Source organism: Vicia villosa, linkage group LG5, assembly GCF_029867415.1.
Source record: "Vicia villosa cultivar HV-30 ecotype Madison, WI linkage group LG5, Vvil1.0, whole genome shotgun sequence".
Classification (NCBI taxonomy): Eukaryota; Viridiplantae; Streptophyta; class Magnoliopsida; order Fabales; family Fabaceae; genus Vicia; species Vicia villosa.
In genome coordinates this window covers 167539263-167560021 of record NC_081184.1, presented here as the reverse complement: position 1 = coordinate 167560021, position 20759 = coordinate 167539263, and the positions used below count along the sequence as shown (strand labels likewise).

Genomic DNA, 20759 nt, shown 5'->3' with positions numbered 1-20759 from the left:
TCAGCTTTCTTAAAATGATATAACTTTAATTGATTCAATACATAATTTTGGATTTAAAAAATATGTTGGCTCAGCTTTCTTTATCTTCATATTTAAAATTAATATTATCTTATTAAGCTCTTCATTTGACTACTATTATAAGTAAAATTAATTAATTTTTAATATCGAACATTTTATGCATCTGGACTACATACAAACAATATACATTAATTGTTTGATAAATTATAAATTTTACTTGTAATAATAAGTGTAAAAATAATAAATTAATTGTTTTTTATTATTTTTTTTTACAATTATTTGACTTTTTTTCGTGTGGTCAAGATGATTAATATTTATTATCAATTAAAAATATAAAATAAAACGAAATAAATCAAATTAATTTAATAAATGATCTTGTATTTAAAAATGTGTTGGCTCAACCTTTTTTTTATTCATATTAAAATGTGTTCTGGACTTTTATATGTGGTGAGTCAGCCTTTTTGATGTGTTATATTGACATTTGTTTGGATTTGGTTCTATTGAATTGTTTTTTTATTTTTTTTATTTTTTTATGCTTATTTATTATAAGGTGGTTGATTCAACCAAAATATTAAGTGTTGTTTTTTTTATATTGACATCTGTTTATTTTTATTTTTTTAATTTGGGGAAAATTCATCTCATATAGTAAGTGTATTAATCATTCTATTCAAATTATTTCCTCCTTTTTAAATTAAATATTATTTTATAAAAAAATATTTCAAGTTATAAATGAAAAACAAATTATAAATTAAATATAATTTCTCTTTCTTGTATAAAATTAATAATAATTTTTTAATTCAAAACAATTAATATATTATATAATTAAAATTGAAGAAAATAATAAATAAAGATAAAAGTGATGTAATGAAAATTTGACTTCAATTTCTTTTTGACTGGTAACTCTATGGTGCGTGTACACCTTTGGTTGGTACTACTTCAAAATGTCTCTACTTTTAAATATTTTTTATTATTTTGTTTTGTAATTGTAAGGAATTGAATTTGGCATGTTTATATATACATTGGACGTGTGTAAGTTAGAAGGGGCTTAGAAGTTAAAAAATGGTGATAGATTGCTTGCCTTTCATTTGACTCCAATCATTAATAATCATCATTACTTTTGCCTTTTTCCATTTTATTCTCTTCAACTCTCACCAAACCTTAATATTCTTGGCTTTACAGAATGTGTTTTTCATGGATAATATTCCTTGTGCTGGCATCTCTTTCTTTATGATTTTCAAATAGTAAATTATATATGTAACACTCGTCTCTAAAGTTAAGAATACAAAATACATTCAAAATGTATTGCTCATTAAAATATGATACGATGATGAATAAACCCATGTAGATGATGTAATGCTCAATTACATATATTTTTATTTTAAAAAATTTATGTAAGTTAGACTTTTTAGTTCATGAGTGTCTGGATAGACCTCATATATATATATATATATATATATATATATATATATATATATATATATATATATATATATATATATATATATATATATGTATATATATATATATATATATGTATATATATATATATATATGTATATATATATATATATATATGTATATATATATATATATATATATATATATATATATATATGTATATATATATATATATATATATATATATATATATATATATATATATATATATATATATATATATATATATATATATATATATATATATATGATTTTGTAACAAAAAAAAGTTTAAGTGAGTTGGATTTCGAAAATTCATCAAAATCAAACCAAGACTTGAGGAAGTTTTCACGCAACTGTAAGAGTTGAATGTATAACCTTTTAATATATAAGTCAACTGCTTATCAACTAAATCTAACATTTTTTCGTGCTTAAAAACATATAAAATTGACAAAGCCTAATAAAACAGAATAATTTGACATGTTACTTGTGCTTTCTATTTAGAGTCATGTTCATAGAAAATAATTAGCTAAAATAATTATTGACACCGAGTCCGTTCATAAGAGATACTTCACATGTGGATTAGTGAAACGAAAAAAAATGCCTTGAAAGAAGTAACACCATCACAAACACAATTTAGCGCATTCGAGTACGAGCGCGGAATCAAACTACAAAAAAAAAATTATGAATTGAAAATTGAATATAGATCTTTGAGAGTGGCGAATAAACCGACCTCTAACACGGAAACATGCCCACAAACCAACAACTAATTACATCGAAACACGAGCACAACAAGCAACTACAGTCATTTCTAGCTAATAGTATGGGGCCAATCAATCATAATTGGCCCAAATTATGGACCAAAAACAAGATCTAGATCCAAGAAACCATTCAAACCCAGCAAAGCTTTGGATTCAAGCAAGAACCCATGAACTAGTACTTTTCGTAAACACATAGATCAAAAGCCCTAGAAACTAGACCACGAAATCCATTTGTGTGGGATGAACACACCTAACCTCTACTCTAGCCATTTAAACCCAAAGTGACGCCTACAAATGAAACTGTTGTTGAAACTCAACCACTAAAGAACCAGAGCCAGAAAGATTAAGATCACACCGCCTTGAAACTTAGACCATCGATCACCGCTGGTGAGATTTTGAGCTTCGCACATAACAAATATGAGTGTTGAAGGACTACTAGTGTAGTGTCGACAACTATATAATCCCAGTTAAGGTTAAGGGTAGAGCGACCCGAGAGGGCATCATGCCACCAAGCTGGAGGTTACATCGTCGATCCGACCGTTTGGATTGAGAAGAGAAGCAACTAGTATTTGCATATAAATATTGTTCTCGTAAACAAAATTCAAACACATCATCAATCAAATTATATTTTTACAAATCTTTATCCATTCATTAATCATTTACTAATCTGATCTATTTTATGTTTTTCTTAGTTTAATATCTCAAAACATTTTAAATCGTACTTAACATTTGTTAAAAGGGTTTTTTTAAAAAAAAACTTACAACTAAGTGTTATTAGCAGATATTTCAATTAACTTTTATGTTTTTTTTTTTAATTTTTTATAAAATTTTATAAAATTTGATGATTTATAAATATTTATAATTTATTTACATTAATGCATAAATATAAATAAATATTGTCGTTAAAGATTAAACTTTTAAATAATAAATTCCATTTATTTAACTCAATTTTTTTTTATTAATTGAATTTCTAATATAATTAAATTATGTTGGTAATTTATGCAAAGACTTTCTTCAAGGTACAAAATAATTAAAATTGGCATATTCCAAAGTTCCAACCAACTAAAGAAAATTACAAAAGAGTTTCTACATAATTATTCTAAAAGACATGTCAAAAATGTGTCCTAGTCAATTTTCAGTTTGATTGTTTATGTCAATGAATGTGTGACTAATCACAAAAGAAGTCAATTGCTTTTAAAGTGGACATTGGGCAATGACATCCTTACCAACACTGTTTTATAGTATTATCTACCTATCATAATTAATAAGCATATTATAAGTATATGGTTGTGACAGTTTAGTACTATCGAATTGTTTTCATTCTTGGGTAAAAGTGTTATCATAGATTTAAGCTACTTACCTTTTGCGCCATTTGCACTTTATAGTGATTGAAATCGACATGGAACACACGATAACATTGCATAAGACGTGCGTGATGCTATTCCTACTCATTTATCAAATAGTTAGTGCTACAATATTAATTGAATAAAAAAATTTAATGGCCAAGTGTTTTGACATTAAATGATTTGAATGCAAAACAACAATTGAATTTGAAAAACTTCAAATGGATTTTAAATTGTAGTAAAGAATTTGAAAGTAAATTTGTGATAGTTACTGTTTCTTACTGGAATTAGATGATAATTAGAGAATTTAATTGGAGTAATTGTTGTGGCGGAGCTCCGATTCCATTATCACGTGTCTGACTAATCTATAAGATTAACACTCAAACGCTAAAGTTAGTTATCAGGAAGGTAAAAGTGGAGGTGGATCTTTAAGAAATGATGTATGTATCTTTTATTGGCGCCACTAGTAGTATTTATAATGAGTGGTTGAGTGGGCCTAATTGGCTTTTTTTATTGGACCTTGACCCGGCTTAGAACTGTTGCCCCTAGATTTGTTATATTGAAAGTGTGGGAAGTCTTCAAGCTAGTTTGGGCAAGTTTAAGTTTTGGCCTCCGGTTTTGGGTAAGGGAAAGTCCAGGAAATCTTCAATAAATGTTTGTTTAATAATTAGAATGTTCCGTCTTACTACCTCACATGGAACCCTAAATGATTAGTTTAGGGTTGCACATAGGCTAGACCCTTCGAGTGCTCTTGAGTGCATTTATGACCCCAAGAAGGTGTCTAAACTATTGGATCACTTATGCTAACGTCACCCCACAATCGTGTAATGTTCACCCCTCTTTATATAAACTTCTCTATTAGTTCTTTTAGAACTTTTCAGTTTTCCTCTTCTACATTTTGTTATCACTTTCGTATTTCCTTCAACATTACTTTGAGTACTTTCTTTGCTTCCAATAGTGTCCTCTCCTACCCGAATTTCAGTTTTACCACTTTGTCTCCAAAAGTTTTCTTTGTCCAACTTATTTTCGCATGTACCATTTCTTGATAAACTTAATTGAATCTATAGATACAAATTATAGCATATTGTTATATTAAATAATAATCAACAATGATAAGAACAATGTACCTTATCATATTGAAGAAATTGTCGGTTGAGGAGAGGGAATATGAGAGTATTACTACCCTCATTGCCGCATAGGGTTTTCACTGTATGTTAATCGTCTAATGGGGTAACGCTTAAATAACTAAACGGTTGAGGGCAGAGACCTCTCATTGGGCTTAACTGAATGGTCCAACCCATCACGGTCCATTCAGGCACAAAGCCCAATCAAACAATCCATCAATAATTAGTGTTTAATAACATTTGACTATAATATAATTAATTAATAATTAATTATTTCAATCCATATTTGATTAATTAAATAATTAATCTAACATTTCTTTCTTGCTCCTCCTTTCACTACTACAAATAACACTTTTATGACGAAGCTTTCGCCACGAACACTAAAAAAACCGAGGGTATATGTAATGGGAGCACCTTGTTTTTTTATATAAAAAATCAATATGTTCCCTCGGTTTTAATAAAAACTTAAATAAATATATGTTTAGGGTTTGAGATTCGATTTCCAGCTCCTACAATTTTTGTTTTATTTAGAAACAAAAAGGCGCCTTTATTTTTTATAGATTTTACGTCTGATTTTATACCTCGGTTTCTAGTTAAACCGAGATAAAAACTCTCTAATTTTTTATTCTAAAAAGGAGCCTTCATATTCACTGTGGGGTGTATGAATTGGATGGTAGGTTTAAGTATTGGTTGAATGCCATATATGCCCACAATGAGTTAGAGCAAAGGAAAGTACTATGGAAAAAATGAAGATTCTACACTATACCCAGCAAGGCCCATGGTGTGCAGTAGGGGATTTCAACAATGTAATCACCGTCCAAGACAAAATTTGGAGTAAGTTAGTGACTGAAAATGAATACAGGGACATCCAAAGCATGATGCAAAATGTTGGATTACATGATATGGATAGCAATGGGGATACTTATACTTGGTTCAATCAGCAGATGATGAATCTTATTTACTCTCATATTGATAGGGTGCTGGCAAATGTAGATTGGCTCCAAGCAAATAATGATTTAACCATCAACATTATGCCTCCTAATGTGTCTGATCATGCAATGCTATACCTTGCAGGACCTGGTTTGAATAGGAATAAAAGCCATCATTTCAAGTTTAATAACAATTGGGTGGATGTTAAAGGTTACAATGAAGTGGTGGAAAGGAGTTGGAAACAACCCTTAAGAGGGAAACCTATGTAAGTCCTCTGGCAGAAGCGAAAGAGGTTGCAGCCGGAACTTAGAAATTTGAACAACCATGTTAGTGATGTGTAACAAAAGATTGTGCAGACTATACATGATTTATACAGGGCTCAAAATGAACTTATGAGTAATAGGATGAATGAGGAAAGCATTAAGAAGGTGAAAAGCTGACAGAAGAGGTTATCAAATGGAATACCATTAAGCGAAAAATGATGCTTTAAAGAACCAAGATTGATTGGTTATGTCTCCATGGTAGTTGAAAAGTTGTTACATCCCCTTTTTCTTCTTCAGCTTCTTCTTCATGGTGAGACTCATCATTCTTGGGTTCATTAATCTTAGAAGGGCCTTCTTTAGAGGAGTTATCAGCGACTTTCATTCCAGTATCTTGTGGCTCATGGTTTTCGATTGGTTTGTTGATCTCAGCCATAGAACCTTTGTCAGAGTTTTTTGGAGATGAAGTTGGTTGGTTGGTGACAACATCAGCTGGAGGGATTTGGTGACAAGGTTGTTCGATGATAGTTTCTTTCGAAACTTCTGTTGCACCCTGAAAATAATACCGAGACAAAATTATACGTGTTAATAAAAATAAAGAAAAGGGTGATCTCGCATGAATGAAAAAGCACTTACCTTTAGGTCTTTGACTTCAGGACTTGAATTCCCGTTCTCTGTTGGTTCGAGCACTTGTAGTGGATGGGAGTCAATGTGAATGACTATTGGAAGAGGAGTTTTCTTCACCTTGATTTTTGTGACCTTCGAAGAGGAGTCTTATGTGGCCTCTTGGTCCTTTTCACAAGTTTTGTTGTATCTGGCGAGAGGTCACAGTCGGAATCTGATTCGATGACCTTTACTTGCCTCTTTTTATTTCAGGGAGTCGGAGGTTTTTTGGCAGACTAAAAGAGGTCAAACTAATATAAGAAGTAATATAAAAAATATAGTAAAGATGAGTTTTTTTGTTAAAGCATACCTTCGTCGCAGTAGGGTTTTCGACTTCTTCAGCCTTTGCCTCAATAGAAACTTTAGCAGAAGATGTCTTCTTCGAATCCCATGTAACTCCAGAAGAAAAATAAGAGTTAGCATGAAAATTAAAATAGAAATTCAAAAGAAAAGAGTTGAGTCAAAGGACCTCCAGTCCACACCTTCAAGTATCGAAGAAAGCACACGAACATGTTCTAGGCTAATATGAAGGTGACCTTTGAAACTATCTAAGGTATGTTTGGTTGGAACCACCCGATGGGCACGTTTTTATGAATCTTCACGAAGGTTTTTCATAAAGTCCCCACAGACGAACCAGTCTGGAAACAGAAGGCTGAGAGCCACACCGAAATCGGTAGTTGGTAGTCGAGGGAACTTTAGAGGATGCATGTTAAAAGCTAGTTCGTAACGCAGCTTGGGTCTAACGTTCAAAGGTAGTTTTAATGCATCAACCTTCTCAAAAAAAATTCCTTTAGAGTAACTACGGCTTAGCAAATGGTTTGAATCAAGTCATCAGGCCTATAAACAGTTTTAAAGTATTTCTAGAAGGCTTGAATCTCCTTGACATGGGTCGACGTACCTTTCTTGACTTTATTCTACCCAGAGGAAAAGGCTTTTGTTAGATGCTTGGTAAAACCTTCGACATCTAAAAATTCTTTGGAATAGTAGTTGTACCACCATTCATCAAACTCTTGGGTAGGGAGAAAGAATGGCTGGTAAGTTACAGGAACCGGTTTGGTTCGACCATAGTATCTTGATAAGATCTTACTACTTTGCTCCTCCGTATGATTCATGTTTTAGAGGAGGAGATTGCACTTTTTGTCAAAAAGGGGTTTCAGTAGGATTTGGATAATACCAAAATATGGAGCGACAAGGTTTGGTTGATAACTTAACAAGACAATGTTGTTCTTCGATGGACGAAGCTTATGGGGTATTACTCTTCGAGAGAGAAAGGGCTCCCAAACTTCAAAAGTTTCCACCTCTTGTTCTTTCTTGGGTGCAGGTAATGGTCGAGTGAACTATTCAGGACCAATATTTCAGGCTACGAGCGGAGCCATAGAAGGGGTAATATTATGACACTTCGCGAAGACCATCATGAAGTTGGTGAAGATTTGATGAAGGTCTCATCCTTCTTCGACCAGAGTAAATTGAGCCAGACGAACCCACTCCACTCTTCTATTCTTTATCTCTTCAGAGTCAGCATTGATGGGGCTGAGGTAAGGTAGAGAGGATTTGAAAGTAGCATTCAACCAGAATTGAAGCAGCCGAAAAATTCCAGCAAAGAGTAAGTTTCCATTGGGTTTTGGGTTCTTGAGATACGTAACTCCTTCGCCAAGGGACTCATAGAGGTGAATTAGGATCATCTCACTCAAACACAGTCTGTGACTGGTGTAACACCCCATTTCTAACCCCAAATATTTTTATAAAATAACAGAGTAAAATAGAATGCATACAATAAAGAGTGTCACGTGTCATTTCCACAACAATGAAAACCAAACATAAACATACACCACATGTATATGATCATATTTATAACACCTATTTAAAACATCATGTTTCATCAATATGCATAACACAAAGGAATTATAGATTCTCACAATAATTCAATGATCATATCCCATACTATAATCATCTATCAATCATAATCACCTAGTAAAGTGAAATAACCGAAAAGCTTCTCGGCTAGTCCTTGTGCAAGCACACTACTCGTCTGAACCTACGCGATGTTGCATAGAACATCATTCAAACAAAAGGGTGAAAATTCACATCATTATGAATATATATATAATATGAACAATGAATATCACATACAAATAACCCAACAATTCATTACACTTCATAATTTAAATACGTTCCACAAATATCACACATAACTCAACTTTTGTTACTTTCCACCGAAATAACAATTATCAAAACAACACATAAGCACACATTAATTCAAATATCACATAGCAAACAATGTGACTCCAATGCAAATAATATTACTCATGCATGTGGTACCAATGTGAACATTAAGCTCACCGCTCTCGATTCTATATTCAAGAACCAAAGCCACGCTTCAGATCCAGACAAGACCAAAGCCCTCCAATATGAACATATAGTCCACCTCTTCCGATCCACATAGGAACAAATACATGCTTCTATTTCCATTGAAGGATCAAAGCCATCATCGTAGCTTACACCCCACATGGTCACACTACCAAAGAACATATAGTTCATCACCTCTATTTCCCCTCAAAGGATCAAGGCCACCATGAATGCATGTACAATTATCACAAAACATATGCAATTAAAATCATCCAACAATCTTAACACACCGCATAACATCATAATTCAACATATTAAATTAACCACCAATTTCACAACATACATCCATCATGTAAACATTATCAACAATGCATCCAAATAGCATTAAACATTTACACACATCACGAATAACATATAACATTATAGCTCAACAATGTTATTATCATCCAACATCAATTCACATATTACATAATTACAATTCAAATAACATGTTTTCACTCACATACACATCATACTCATAGTATTCACCAATTCAACACATCATCATAACATATACTAAACAATACCAACACATGTTGTTCACATCCAACATTAATTCATTATAGCACATACATTAAGTCACGATAAAAAATAGTTAAATCAATTCAAAATAGAAAATAATTACCTATTGTTATATCCCCGCATGGTCTCATTGTCTCATCATAAGGAAATCACTCATCAAGTATAACATAACATAGTTACACCAACTCATAACAAAGAACATATTTCTTATGTTATCTCTACATAGTTCATCATTTAATCTTAGTTCTAATATCTAAATACTATACCCTATGACTCATTTTATTCTACCAATGCATAGTTCATCTCATTAGCTTTCCAACACTTCGAACAACACACAAAACGGACTTACGGTTCAAAAGTTATGGTCTTTATGAAATCTGTCAAAATTGGATAAATTGCGGATTCACTCAGGCCGACCCATGAGTCAACTCATACCTTGCAGCGGTTGACTCAAGCCCTGCATCGGTTGCAGCTCAGGCCGACCCTGCCTTCTGTAATGGTCGACTCATGCTGCGTATAAACCCAAAAATCACCATTTCTCTTCCCTATTCCCCTCATACAACAACCATTAACCCATATACAATCTATGCATCAATTGACAACAAATATCTCATCAATTTATCAAACAACATCCATTTACTATCATCAAACATGATTCAAAACAATCATTTCATGGATTCCAAACAAACCCTAACATTTGCAATTATGAGAGAGTGAAGAGATGAAAGTCCTAAGCATACAACTACACATTGCATACTATACAATACACACAATAATGAGGATTCTCCCCCTTACCTCTTGAAGATCCTTCTTCTTCTAGGTTTCCTTCATTTTCTCTCTTTCTCCTGTTTCTTCCTCTCTTGAGTTCTCTCTCTCTTTCTACCAAATGAATGTGTTATGAAACTACACCTAGTTTCCTCTTACTATATTTCTCTAAGAAAATGGGCTTAGTCACACATTCCTTCTTATTATTTCTATTTCCAATAATTAGGCCCAATAGCTATTATATTATTATTCTACTAATAATTCTAATAACTCAAATAGCCAAATTAACACAACAACACACAATTAAATAATTATCATACCAAATAATAATTAAATAATAAAATAATTATTTAAATAAATAAATAATAAAAATTGGGATGTTACAACTGGTATGGAGTTGGTTGGCTACGATGATGAATTTCTTTGCTATCTATACGAATCTCGAACAGAAGACATAACATCATAACCATAGGGTGAGAAACGCAAAGTGCTCTCGATCAGATACATCATCACTTTTTTGTCATGATAATACTTGATATGAGTACTATATGTCGCCCTAAAGACATCAAAGTCTATGGAATCCTCATCCAGACATGTGGGCTCGAAGGTTTCACTAGTAGGTTTGAGTCCGACTATAACAACTATGTCGAACAAGGTGGTGTCATCACTCCACAATGAAGATGAAAGCTTTGATGGGTGCTATCTCAGAAGAATATGGTAGCAACTAACATACTCGAACAATACGCAGGTCCTACCTTTGACAACTCTATTAGATCGAAGATACCCATATCTTACCAGAATTGGGATTTCTTTTTCTCTATTTTTGCCAGCCATGCTAAATAATCATCATCTTTTGTTGGAAGGGCAGATCGGAAAACCCTAAATCCATTGTTCATGAATCCTAGCTTAATGGGTTCATCTATCGAAGGATCGCCTTGGCAATCAGGGTGTGGGTTTTCAACAATATGAACTTCGTTTGTGGATCTAGGATTTCTGATGTTCCCTATAGGCCTATATCTATCATAAGTGGGGAAAAAGTGTTTAAGTTTTTCATGGTCTAATGAAGGATTGCGTATAGGACCTAGAATTGCATGGTTTTTGCAGTTATGGAAATAGGGAGCAATGCCTGGGATTTGAAGATAACATGTTGTTCTTTGCTAAACATTTCATGGACGTAATTTCTGACGACCTTGGGACCTAGTATCTTGTGTACTTAAGGTAAACTCGTCGTCTTCTTGCCTTCTTGGGCTTTTTTAGTGGTTGCTGTGGAGGAAGTTGCCATGGAGGTTGCAGAGAATGATTTTGAAAAAGATGAAAGAGGTGAAGATTACAAGAGAACGAGGTTGCAAAAGACTTGGAAGGAGAAAGGAGTGTTACAATGGCAAAGAAAGTGGGTATTTATAGGTGATGAATTGGAACCATTTCGTCAAGTAGTGGGAGAGAGGGAGTGGGCTCATTGAGTGGGACGTGTTTCTTGCAGCTGATTTGCTAACGTATCGTAGCAGTTATTGAGCTACCCATGATCTCCTAGGTCCTAGGAGTATCATGATTGCAGAAAATCTGCACGCGAGGTCTGAAGAGATGTTTTGGAGACAAACGTCATAATGACTATGACGCCATGTGATCTGAAAGGTTTTTGTGGGGGTCGAAAATAATGGTCAAAAGATGCCATTTTCTTCGATATATCGAAAATGACATTTTGGGGGACAATTTGTTAGCTGGTAAATTCGACACCACATTATTGTTAAGAGAAATGAAAAGATTTCGAGAAGATTGTAAACCTTCGACATAATTTGGCATGATTAATGATTGTAAGCCTTTATAAGGGGAGATGTTAGACATGGACTTTGATAGAGAAGTTAAGTTGGAGCGAAGGTATAACTGCTATTTGTCCTGATCTGTTGTACTTAGAGACACGTGGAGCTTCAGGGCAAGAGATAAGCATGCATAGCACAACGTGACGTGCTTTAGTCGAAAGACCGTTAGAAGCGGTTTCATCGAATTAGCATATATAGGGATCTTAATGTATAGATTCGGGGTGTTCATTTTGTACAAAATCTCAATAATTTACTCAAAGTATCTATGTGTGAGAAACGAGTCAACCTGAGAATGTACATATAAAAACACCATATTTACATTCCTTTTTTTGTACACTTTTATATAGTTTTACATTTCCAGAAAGTTACATTCTCGTCATTTATATTCATACCATTTATCCTTCAATTGCCTTTACATTGTCTATTTTACAAGTTTCAATTGCCACTTTAAACAAGATCTGTGTAGATTAAACAAATTTTAAAAAAAGAACTTAATTCATGTTGAATTGTTTTTTTTACCTTTTATGGAATTATTTTGAACATAAAGCACATGTCCTATGATCAATTTAGTTGATCCTGTGAGTAACCAAAAGTTTATTTTACTTTTGGAAGACTAGCGTTTGTTTACCAATTTTCACAGTAAACATCCTCAGACGCATAAACATTCAGACATTGAAAATACTGCATGCATGGATAAGAAAACAGATAATAAAGCACAAATACTTTTCTACAAAAGTTTAAATTTCTTGCACAAAAGGGTCCACTGGGTCTGCCAATTTGTTTACTGGTATTTTTAGTAAACAAATAACAAGTTTTAATTCACTTAAAGGATTAAACTTGAAAAAATCCTAAGGACAATTTGTAGAAAAAAAAAGTTTGAGAAAATGTATTTGTGCTTGATAACTTAGTGTTTGAAGGTAGAGCAATTGGATAGAAATTTAAATAAGTAAAGCGCAAAATCGCTTGAAAGGATAAAATAAACGACAAAAGCTAGTAAAACAATCGAGCGAAAATACTTATATAAAAAATTAGACACAAGTTCATACATTTTTCACAAATTTTGAATCTCTATGACTTGGATGTGTGGATTTTAAAGAGAGTCGAGTGAAAATGTGAACCCTTGTCACATAGCCGAAAACTACATATATAATATATACATCAATAATCGTCGACAACGGTAAACTCTTCGGCACTAGACATGTACACTATTACATGGCTTTTTGTCCTCTACTTTGCTTACGCGTGTCTCCAGTTCTTGAACTACTACGAAACCATTTCTTCTATAGAAAAACTTCTTAAGGTGTTTTAACTGCTTCTCTTGAAAATCAACTTTGTTTCATGTCAAATCTTTGTAATTTTAGCGTTGAAAGACAGGATTCGGCTACCTGCACTCAACCTGTCTATTTATCTCGCATACCCACTCATATCGAATATGTTTGAGTAGAAAATTTTAGACTACGGAAATTACATTGCTCTTAAGATTTCTCGTAGCAATATACACCTCTTTTGAAAAGGAAGTCTAATTAGCCTGATATTGGGTAATCCTTTTCTTGTCATTCTTGAACCAACCATAAAATATATCACTTTTTATAAGAAAAAGTATACAAATGATATTACTATTAATCTTGTTAAAAATTAGAGAATATCTTACCCCACTCCTTAGATCTCTCACCCACAATCGATTTGTCAAAATTGTCTCTCTGCTTTCGTAGATGTACTTTCAGAAGAACTTTTTTTTAAAAAAAAATTGTTTTTTTCCGTAGGTGCATCCACGGAAGCGTTAAAACTTAGGAAGATTCTAAATTAATTGGAAAAATCTTAAATTAATTAAGTTCATGAAACTTCCGTAGTTACATCTACGAAAGGTTTTGAAAATAGAGTATTTCGTAGATGTACCTATTATAATTTCAAATCAACTACATTTCACTCCTAAACTCCAATTTTTTAAACAAAAATGAAACATCAATTTATAGTAAATCAAAGTAATTGGAAAACCTCAATTGCACTATTTTGATTTACCATAATTTGATGTTATATTTTTGTTATAAAAATTGAGTTTTTGAGTGAAATGTAATTGATTTAAAATATAACAGAATGTTCTGTAATTACATCTACGAAACACTCTATTTTCAAACCCTCCCATAGGTGTAGCTATGGAATGAACTTGAGATTATCCTAATTAATTGAGAAAATTTCAAGCTTCACTATGTTTTAACGCTTCCGTAGATGCATCTACGAAAAAAACATTTTTTTTTTAAAAAAAAGTGCTTCCTAAGATACATCTATAGAAGCAGGGGCGGAGCCAAGGCCCAGCTAGCCCGGACAGGCGCCCGGGCTCAACCCCTATTTTCTTTGTACTCCCCTTAATTTAATAGTCGATTTTTAAACAAAATCAGGGGTAAAATTAATAAAAATAGGATGTGAAAATTAAAACAGATGAATAATCAATGAGGTAAAATTTTTGCCCAGACTGCATAAAATTCCTGGCCCGCCACTGTTAATAGAAGCAGAAGCATAAATAAAATTTTGCTAGATGTCTAAGAGATTCATGAGGTGTATTAAGAAATCCTCTAATTTTTTTTATATATAATCTCATTTTCTATTGAAAATAAATAAATAATTAAAAAAAAGTTCAATTAAAAAAAGTGTATGTATATATAAAATATTTTTTTTAACAATAGTTCAATAAATAAATACATTAAACCAACTATTGGCCAAGCTATACCTTTGTTATCACGTTGCAAAAATGGTTCTTCCAGTGATAATTTTCGACTTCGATCGAACCATTATCGACGACGACAGTGACAGATGGGTCATCAACCAAACAGGTCTCACCGACCTCTTCAACCAACTCCGAACCACCCTTCCATGGACCTCTCTCATGGACACAATCATGCAACAGCTCCACTCCAAAGGAATCACCACCAACAACATCAAACAATGTCTCAAAACCGCTTTCTTGCATCCAAACATCGTTTCCGCCATCAAATCTGCACAATCTCTAGGGTAATGTTATTGCTAGTAGTGTTTTTTGTGATTCGTTGTTGTTTGAGTTTCTGGGCTGTGGAAAAATTTGATTTTTATTTTTTTTTGATTTTGCAGATGTGATTTGAGGATTGTTAGTGATGCTAATTTGTTTTATATTCAGACTATTCTTGAACACCATGGTATTTTAGGGTGTTTTTCGGAAATTTATACGAATCCGACATTTGTTGATGAAAAGGGTTGTCTTCATGTTACTCCGTTTCATGATTCGTTGTCATTGCCTCCTCATGATTGTCACCTTTGCCCTCCCAATATGTGCAAGGTATATACTCTCTGGGATGTGTTTCTGTTAGTTTTGTTGCTTAATTTGTTTACAAATGAACTTAGGCTGTGTTTGGATAAACCACTTATTTGCAGTTTATAGCATAAGTGCTTATGCATAAGCTATTGTTATAACATAAGATAAAATAAATATAAATAGTTTTTACGTATGTTATACGTTATTTTGATTAGCTATCCTGAAAACTTTATAAAAATAAGTTTAAAAAAATTTATGAAAAATGTCATAAGTTGTTTTGATCAAGTCTCCCAAACATTGTCACAAAACTTATAGCAGTAGATAAGCTTAAATAAGTCCATCCAAACAGGCCTTTAGTTTTGTGTAACTGTTTAGTTAAGTTTGAGCTGCTTGAATCAAAACAATTAATATTTGTATCAATGTAATGCTGATTTTGTGTTATAGCCATGGTTTTGAATAACTGTTGCGGTTACGTCGCAATTGTTGATATTGCGGAGAATTGTACTCAAATGTGGTTGATATAGTCTCAATACCAATTGTTTTTGAAATTATTGCTTATTTTATCACTTGCAAAAAGTTGAAATCTATTGTGTTATGTGATCCTATCAACTTCACATTCATTGATTTTGTCTTCTATTCCATCTCAGGGTTTGGTAATAGACAGAATACGCGCTTCATTAGCTGAAACCGAAACAAGATTCATCTACCTTGGAGATGGGACAGGTGATTATTGCCCGACTTTGAAGCTTAGGGAAGATGATTTTGTAATGCCTAGGAAGAATTATCCCTTATGGAACAGGATTTGCAGTGATCCAAAACTAGTTCATGCAAAAGTTCATGATTGGAGCAGTGGGGAGGAGTTGGAGAACATCTTACTCAACCTGGTCAAAAAAATTAGTCACGTAGCTTAAAAGGTACGCGGCCGCACGAGTTACACTCTCCTGCCCCTGATAGGTATAAGTACTTACTAGCACCTTAAACATGATTTGTTCTGCGAATTTAGAGGGTTCGGTTCTTTGGACTAGTTGCAATCTCGCAGAAATTTCCTATTACCTTTCTAACATATAGAAATTATTGGATGGATCAGTGTTTGTAAAAATCCATTTAACAAGCATTGTTTGACCTTTATTCATGACTGGTTAGTGTTATTTGTAAACATCAGAAAACAAAACTTTAACACCTAATGCTCCAGCTCCACCGGAGAATGAAAAACCACTATTTTGGTTTCCAAAACATTTCTCCTTTGTAGTTTATTTATAGAAAGAAGAATGTGGAACAGCTTTCTCCTTTGTAGTTTATTTATAGAAAGAAGAATGTGGAACAGCTCAAGGGTTTTTAAGAAAACATGAAAGCATTGAAGCTTTCTTTGTTATTGCCTATATTTTAACCATCCATGTGGTTCGTAAATGTTTGGTTTGGCGTTTTGTATGCTTTTATCTCAGAACCATGAAATTGCATTTCCCTTCTTGTTCTCCAAATCTTGCTCTATTTGCGAAGCACAAACACCGGAAACACGACACCAACACTGATACACCGACACTAATAATTAATGAATTAAACATAATCATAAGTGTCGATTTCAGACACCGACACTAAATCGACACCGACATTAAATCGACACCGACACTGACACACCTTTTTATAGAGGTGTCAGTGCTACATAGCTATTTGCTCGCCACCACATACTACACTTAGAGCTGTCAAATAAGCCCAATTTTTCAAAGCCCCAATTTTTTAGCCCCACTAAAGCCCTATTTTATTAAGCCCTTTGTTAATGAGAAATTTTTTAGGCCCCTTAATTAATATGTTATTTTTGGGCCCTATTGAGGGGCCTTATTTTATTTCAAAAATTTCATTTCTAGTTTCAATATGGATTATCATCATGATATCATCATATCATCATACTAAATTATAAATACTTCCACCAAAATTTTCCGCCAATTTTTTTAATAAATATAAATAATTAAATTAATTAAATGAATTAAAAACTCCCACTATTTCAAAAACACTTTCTTAATTATTATAATCAATTTAAAAACTGATTCAAATTATGTATTTTGTTTTCATAACTTCGTCAAAAAATCAAAAAATGAATGGATAACTGCATCAAAATGAATCCACTACTCGATCCCACTAAAGAAACAACTATGATTTAATAAATATTAATTAATTATTAATTAATTTAAATTATAGATTAAATATATATATATATATATATATTTAATTAAATAAATAAAACAATTAACCCACTACTCGATCCCACTAAAGAAACTACCATGATTTTGAAACTTCTTTCCACTATCACTATCTCTTTCTCCTTCTATATTAATTCCATATACTCTACATTTATTATAACTTCTTTATTAGTTATAAATTGCACTTCAATTTTTTAAAACTTTCTCCTTCTATATTAATTCCATATACTCTACATTTATTATAACTTCTTTATTAGTTATAAATTGCACTTCAATTTTTTAAAACTATGTTTACTGTTGAGATCATTGCTACACTTCATTTCTTACTACAACTAATAAGTGTCTAGGATGGTCAGATGCACAATTTAATAATTTAACATGTGTTTTGTCTCTGTTTAATACTCCCTCCTGATACTATTATAAACAAAAAATTACATTAAATCTTAGTCACAAACTCACAATTATAAGCAAATCGTATTACTATTATACTATTGATTTAATTCAAAAATATTATATGTTAGTAGTTGATTCATCAACTATAGCTAAGAATATTATAATAAATTTTATTTAGATTGTATATGAAATTAAAAATATTAATTACACTTAATCAATTTTGTTAATTGGTGCGAAAATAATGATTTTATTTTATAATTCTGTAATTGTGACCCGAGAGAATATTAAAATTGTAAATTACTACGACATAATTATTTAAATTTTTTAACTTTTTCCTTTTCAATTTCTTTTTCTTATGTAAAAACAAAATCCGAACATGTTTATCTACTTTTTTTATTTTGGTGGATATCCATGATTTATTGTTTCGTTGCCACGTTCAAAGAAAGTTGAAACGAAATCAAAGAAAGTATAATCATCACCGTTACTTACTCATCCTTCCCAATAAAAATCATTTACTTGATTTTAAAGGATTTTCAACATAGATAATTTTCAAGTGATTCAAGAATTCAACTTGAATTAAAATTTTATTTGATTTGGGGCCTAATGGCCCTCTTTTAAATTTTGGGGCCTTTTAAGTTTGGGCCCTATGTATTTAAGGGCCTATTATTTTTGAATTTGTTTTAGGCCCCATTATTATGGGGCTGGGGCTCAAATTAATTGGCCCCATAAATTGACACCTCTAAGTCTACACTGATTATGAATCTCATTTATACCATGTATCAAGTTAAGGGGGCAACACTTTATAGTACACTGGTGTCTGGTGGAAGAGTAAAGGGTAACAGTGCCTCATTTAAATGTTCTGAAAATTTTCTTTGCAGCCTTCACTCTTTACACAAATCACATGCTAGTTAGTAGTTACCTATACATTCTTCCTTGTTGCCATTAGTACATTTAAAGAAAGCCTAATATGTGTGGAAGTCATTCATCATTATTTGTTGAAGGGGCTCTCTAATATGTGTTAGCTTCTTGAACAAGGAACTTGTATGAGTCTAGTGTTCTGGTGTAAGCATGCAAAAACAAAGAATTTGGGAAGAAGGGTAAAATGTGGTTTTAAGGTTTGAGGGACCAAACTGAATTTGAGAACTTAAGTTGCTTATTTCAACCATTTTAATTTGGTCAATGTTGATGTGGGACACACATTGATGACCGATGATGTCTTATGTGACAAATCATAACATTGTAGGCTTTAGAGTTATGAAACACCGACATCTGTGGAAGAAAACATGTGTCGGACACCGATAATAACATAACACTTATGATTACAATCAATTTGTTCATCTTTTTAAAACTGTCCGGCATCTGTGTGTCTGTTTCTGAGCTTCATAGCTTTTGAGAGGTGTTGTCACCTTTTGAGATAATGTGACGGACATTATCAACTATTAAGGATTTATTTCAACTATTAAGGATTTATTTTTTTTTCTTTTGTACAACAATGATACAACAGCTACTAGTATTATTTGAACATTTACAAAGGAATCTATATTTTATTAACAATGGATAAATTCAGTGGAGTTAATGAAGTCAACATAATTGAATGAACTCAGACGTGAGAACTGAGAAATAATAAACGCATTTTGAAAGAAAGTTTGTGCCGATTAGTCAATGACAGCTTGTAAAAACCAGAATGCAATGGTTCATTAAATGTGCACATGTACTCTTCTGGCAATTCAGTGTAAATTACACTCACCTCATTCCATGGTATTGTGAAATGGGACTAGTTTTAAAATATGCACGGGTAAATGGCAACTACGCCTATTATATTTTTTGGCTAACATTGAAAACTTATGTTAGTATATGTCAACTTTTGGTAATGTGATAATGAGAAAAAACATATATGTTTGTCTATTTAAGAACTTAGGTTAATGTATATTTTTAAACATTTTTTAAAACTAAATTTTTCTTTAAATAATTCAATTCAATCTATCTATTACGCATAATAATATTCATTCATTAACATTTTCTCAATATCATCCATAAAAATAAATATTATAATTAATTATTTTTTAAATTTTCTAATAATTTTTTTAAAGTTTTTCATATTTAATTCTTCCTATGACTACTGGTTCGACATAATGTGAAACCTAAGACAAATGTTAAAATGAGGCTTATACAATATAATTGTATTGGGCTTTAAGAAGGAATAACTCATGTAAGAAAGACAAAATGCATTGGTAAAAGGTGAATTGCCCTACGAAGCCATGAGTCATTTGAAATGGGTCATGAGGTTGCCTGAATTTTAGTAGCCGTCCGCTAGTTGGTTTTAGCTTGTCTAGATGCACTTCTTCTACCCGCTTGCCACATAAACATGAGAAATGATGTGTCCCTTCATAACACATTGAAAGAAAGGGTCAAAGAGGATAATCGTCGACTCCCATGATCCAAGGAAGAATAACTCCTTTACTCTTCACATTTCTAAGGGTAAAACGAAGGTAATTACTCTCTGACTCAAGTCCAAGGAGCCTTTATAAATACCTCAGTTTTAGGACTGAGGGGGGAGCGAATCATTTCACCTAGAAATTATGTATACAAAGTTTCTTATCACTTTGCGTGAGTTACCTCTAAATACCATCACCAAACATAAACACCATATATAACCCTCTAATGACTGAGTTACCCTTATTGTACTTTTTTTAGCAAGTACAATTGGTGTCGTGGGACCATATTAAAATTGACAAGGTCCTCTTTTTTATCTGACGATCAATTTGTTGTCCACCTCTTCAATCCCTTTCAAATATGGTTCAAAAGCGGGCAACAACTTCAGCTGGCAACAACTTCGATGGCGACCAAGATGTCATAGCGAAAA

The 20759-nt window shown here is 32.4% G+C and overlaps 2 protein-coding genes across 2 annotated transcripts; both read left to right on the top strand.

Moving 5' to 3' along the window:
- Positions 1-5420: 5420 nt before the first annotated feature.
- On the top strand, positions 5421-6053 carry LOC131605968 (uncharacterized). The gene is made up of 2 exons (XM_058878253.1): positions 5421-5878; positions 5990-6053. The coding sequence occupies exons 1-2, from the start codon at positions 5421-5423 to the stop codon at positions 6051-6053; spliced, it is 522 nt and encodes a 173-aa protein (XP_058734236.1).
- Positions 6054-14726: 8673 nt separating this feature from the next.
- Positions 14727-16669, top strand: LOC131608131 (thiamine phosphate phosphatase-like protein). The gene is made up of 3 exons (XM_058880062.1): positions 14727-15031; positions 15128-15332; positions 15956-16669. The coding sequence occupies exons 1-3, from the start codon at positions 14772-14774 to the stop codon at positions 16217-16219; spliced, it is 729 nt and encodes a 242-aa protein (XP_058736045.1). The 5' UTR covers positions 14727-14771; the 3' UTR covers positions 16220-16669.
- The last annotated feature ends 4090 nt before the right edge of the window (positions 16670-20759 follow it).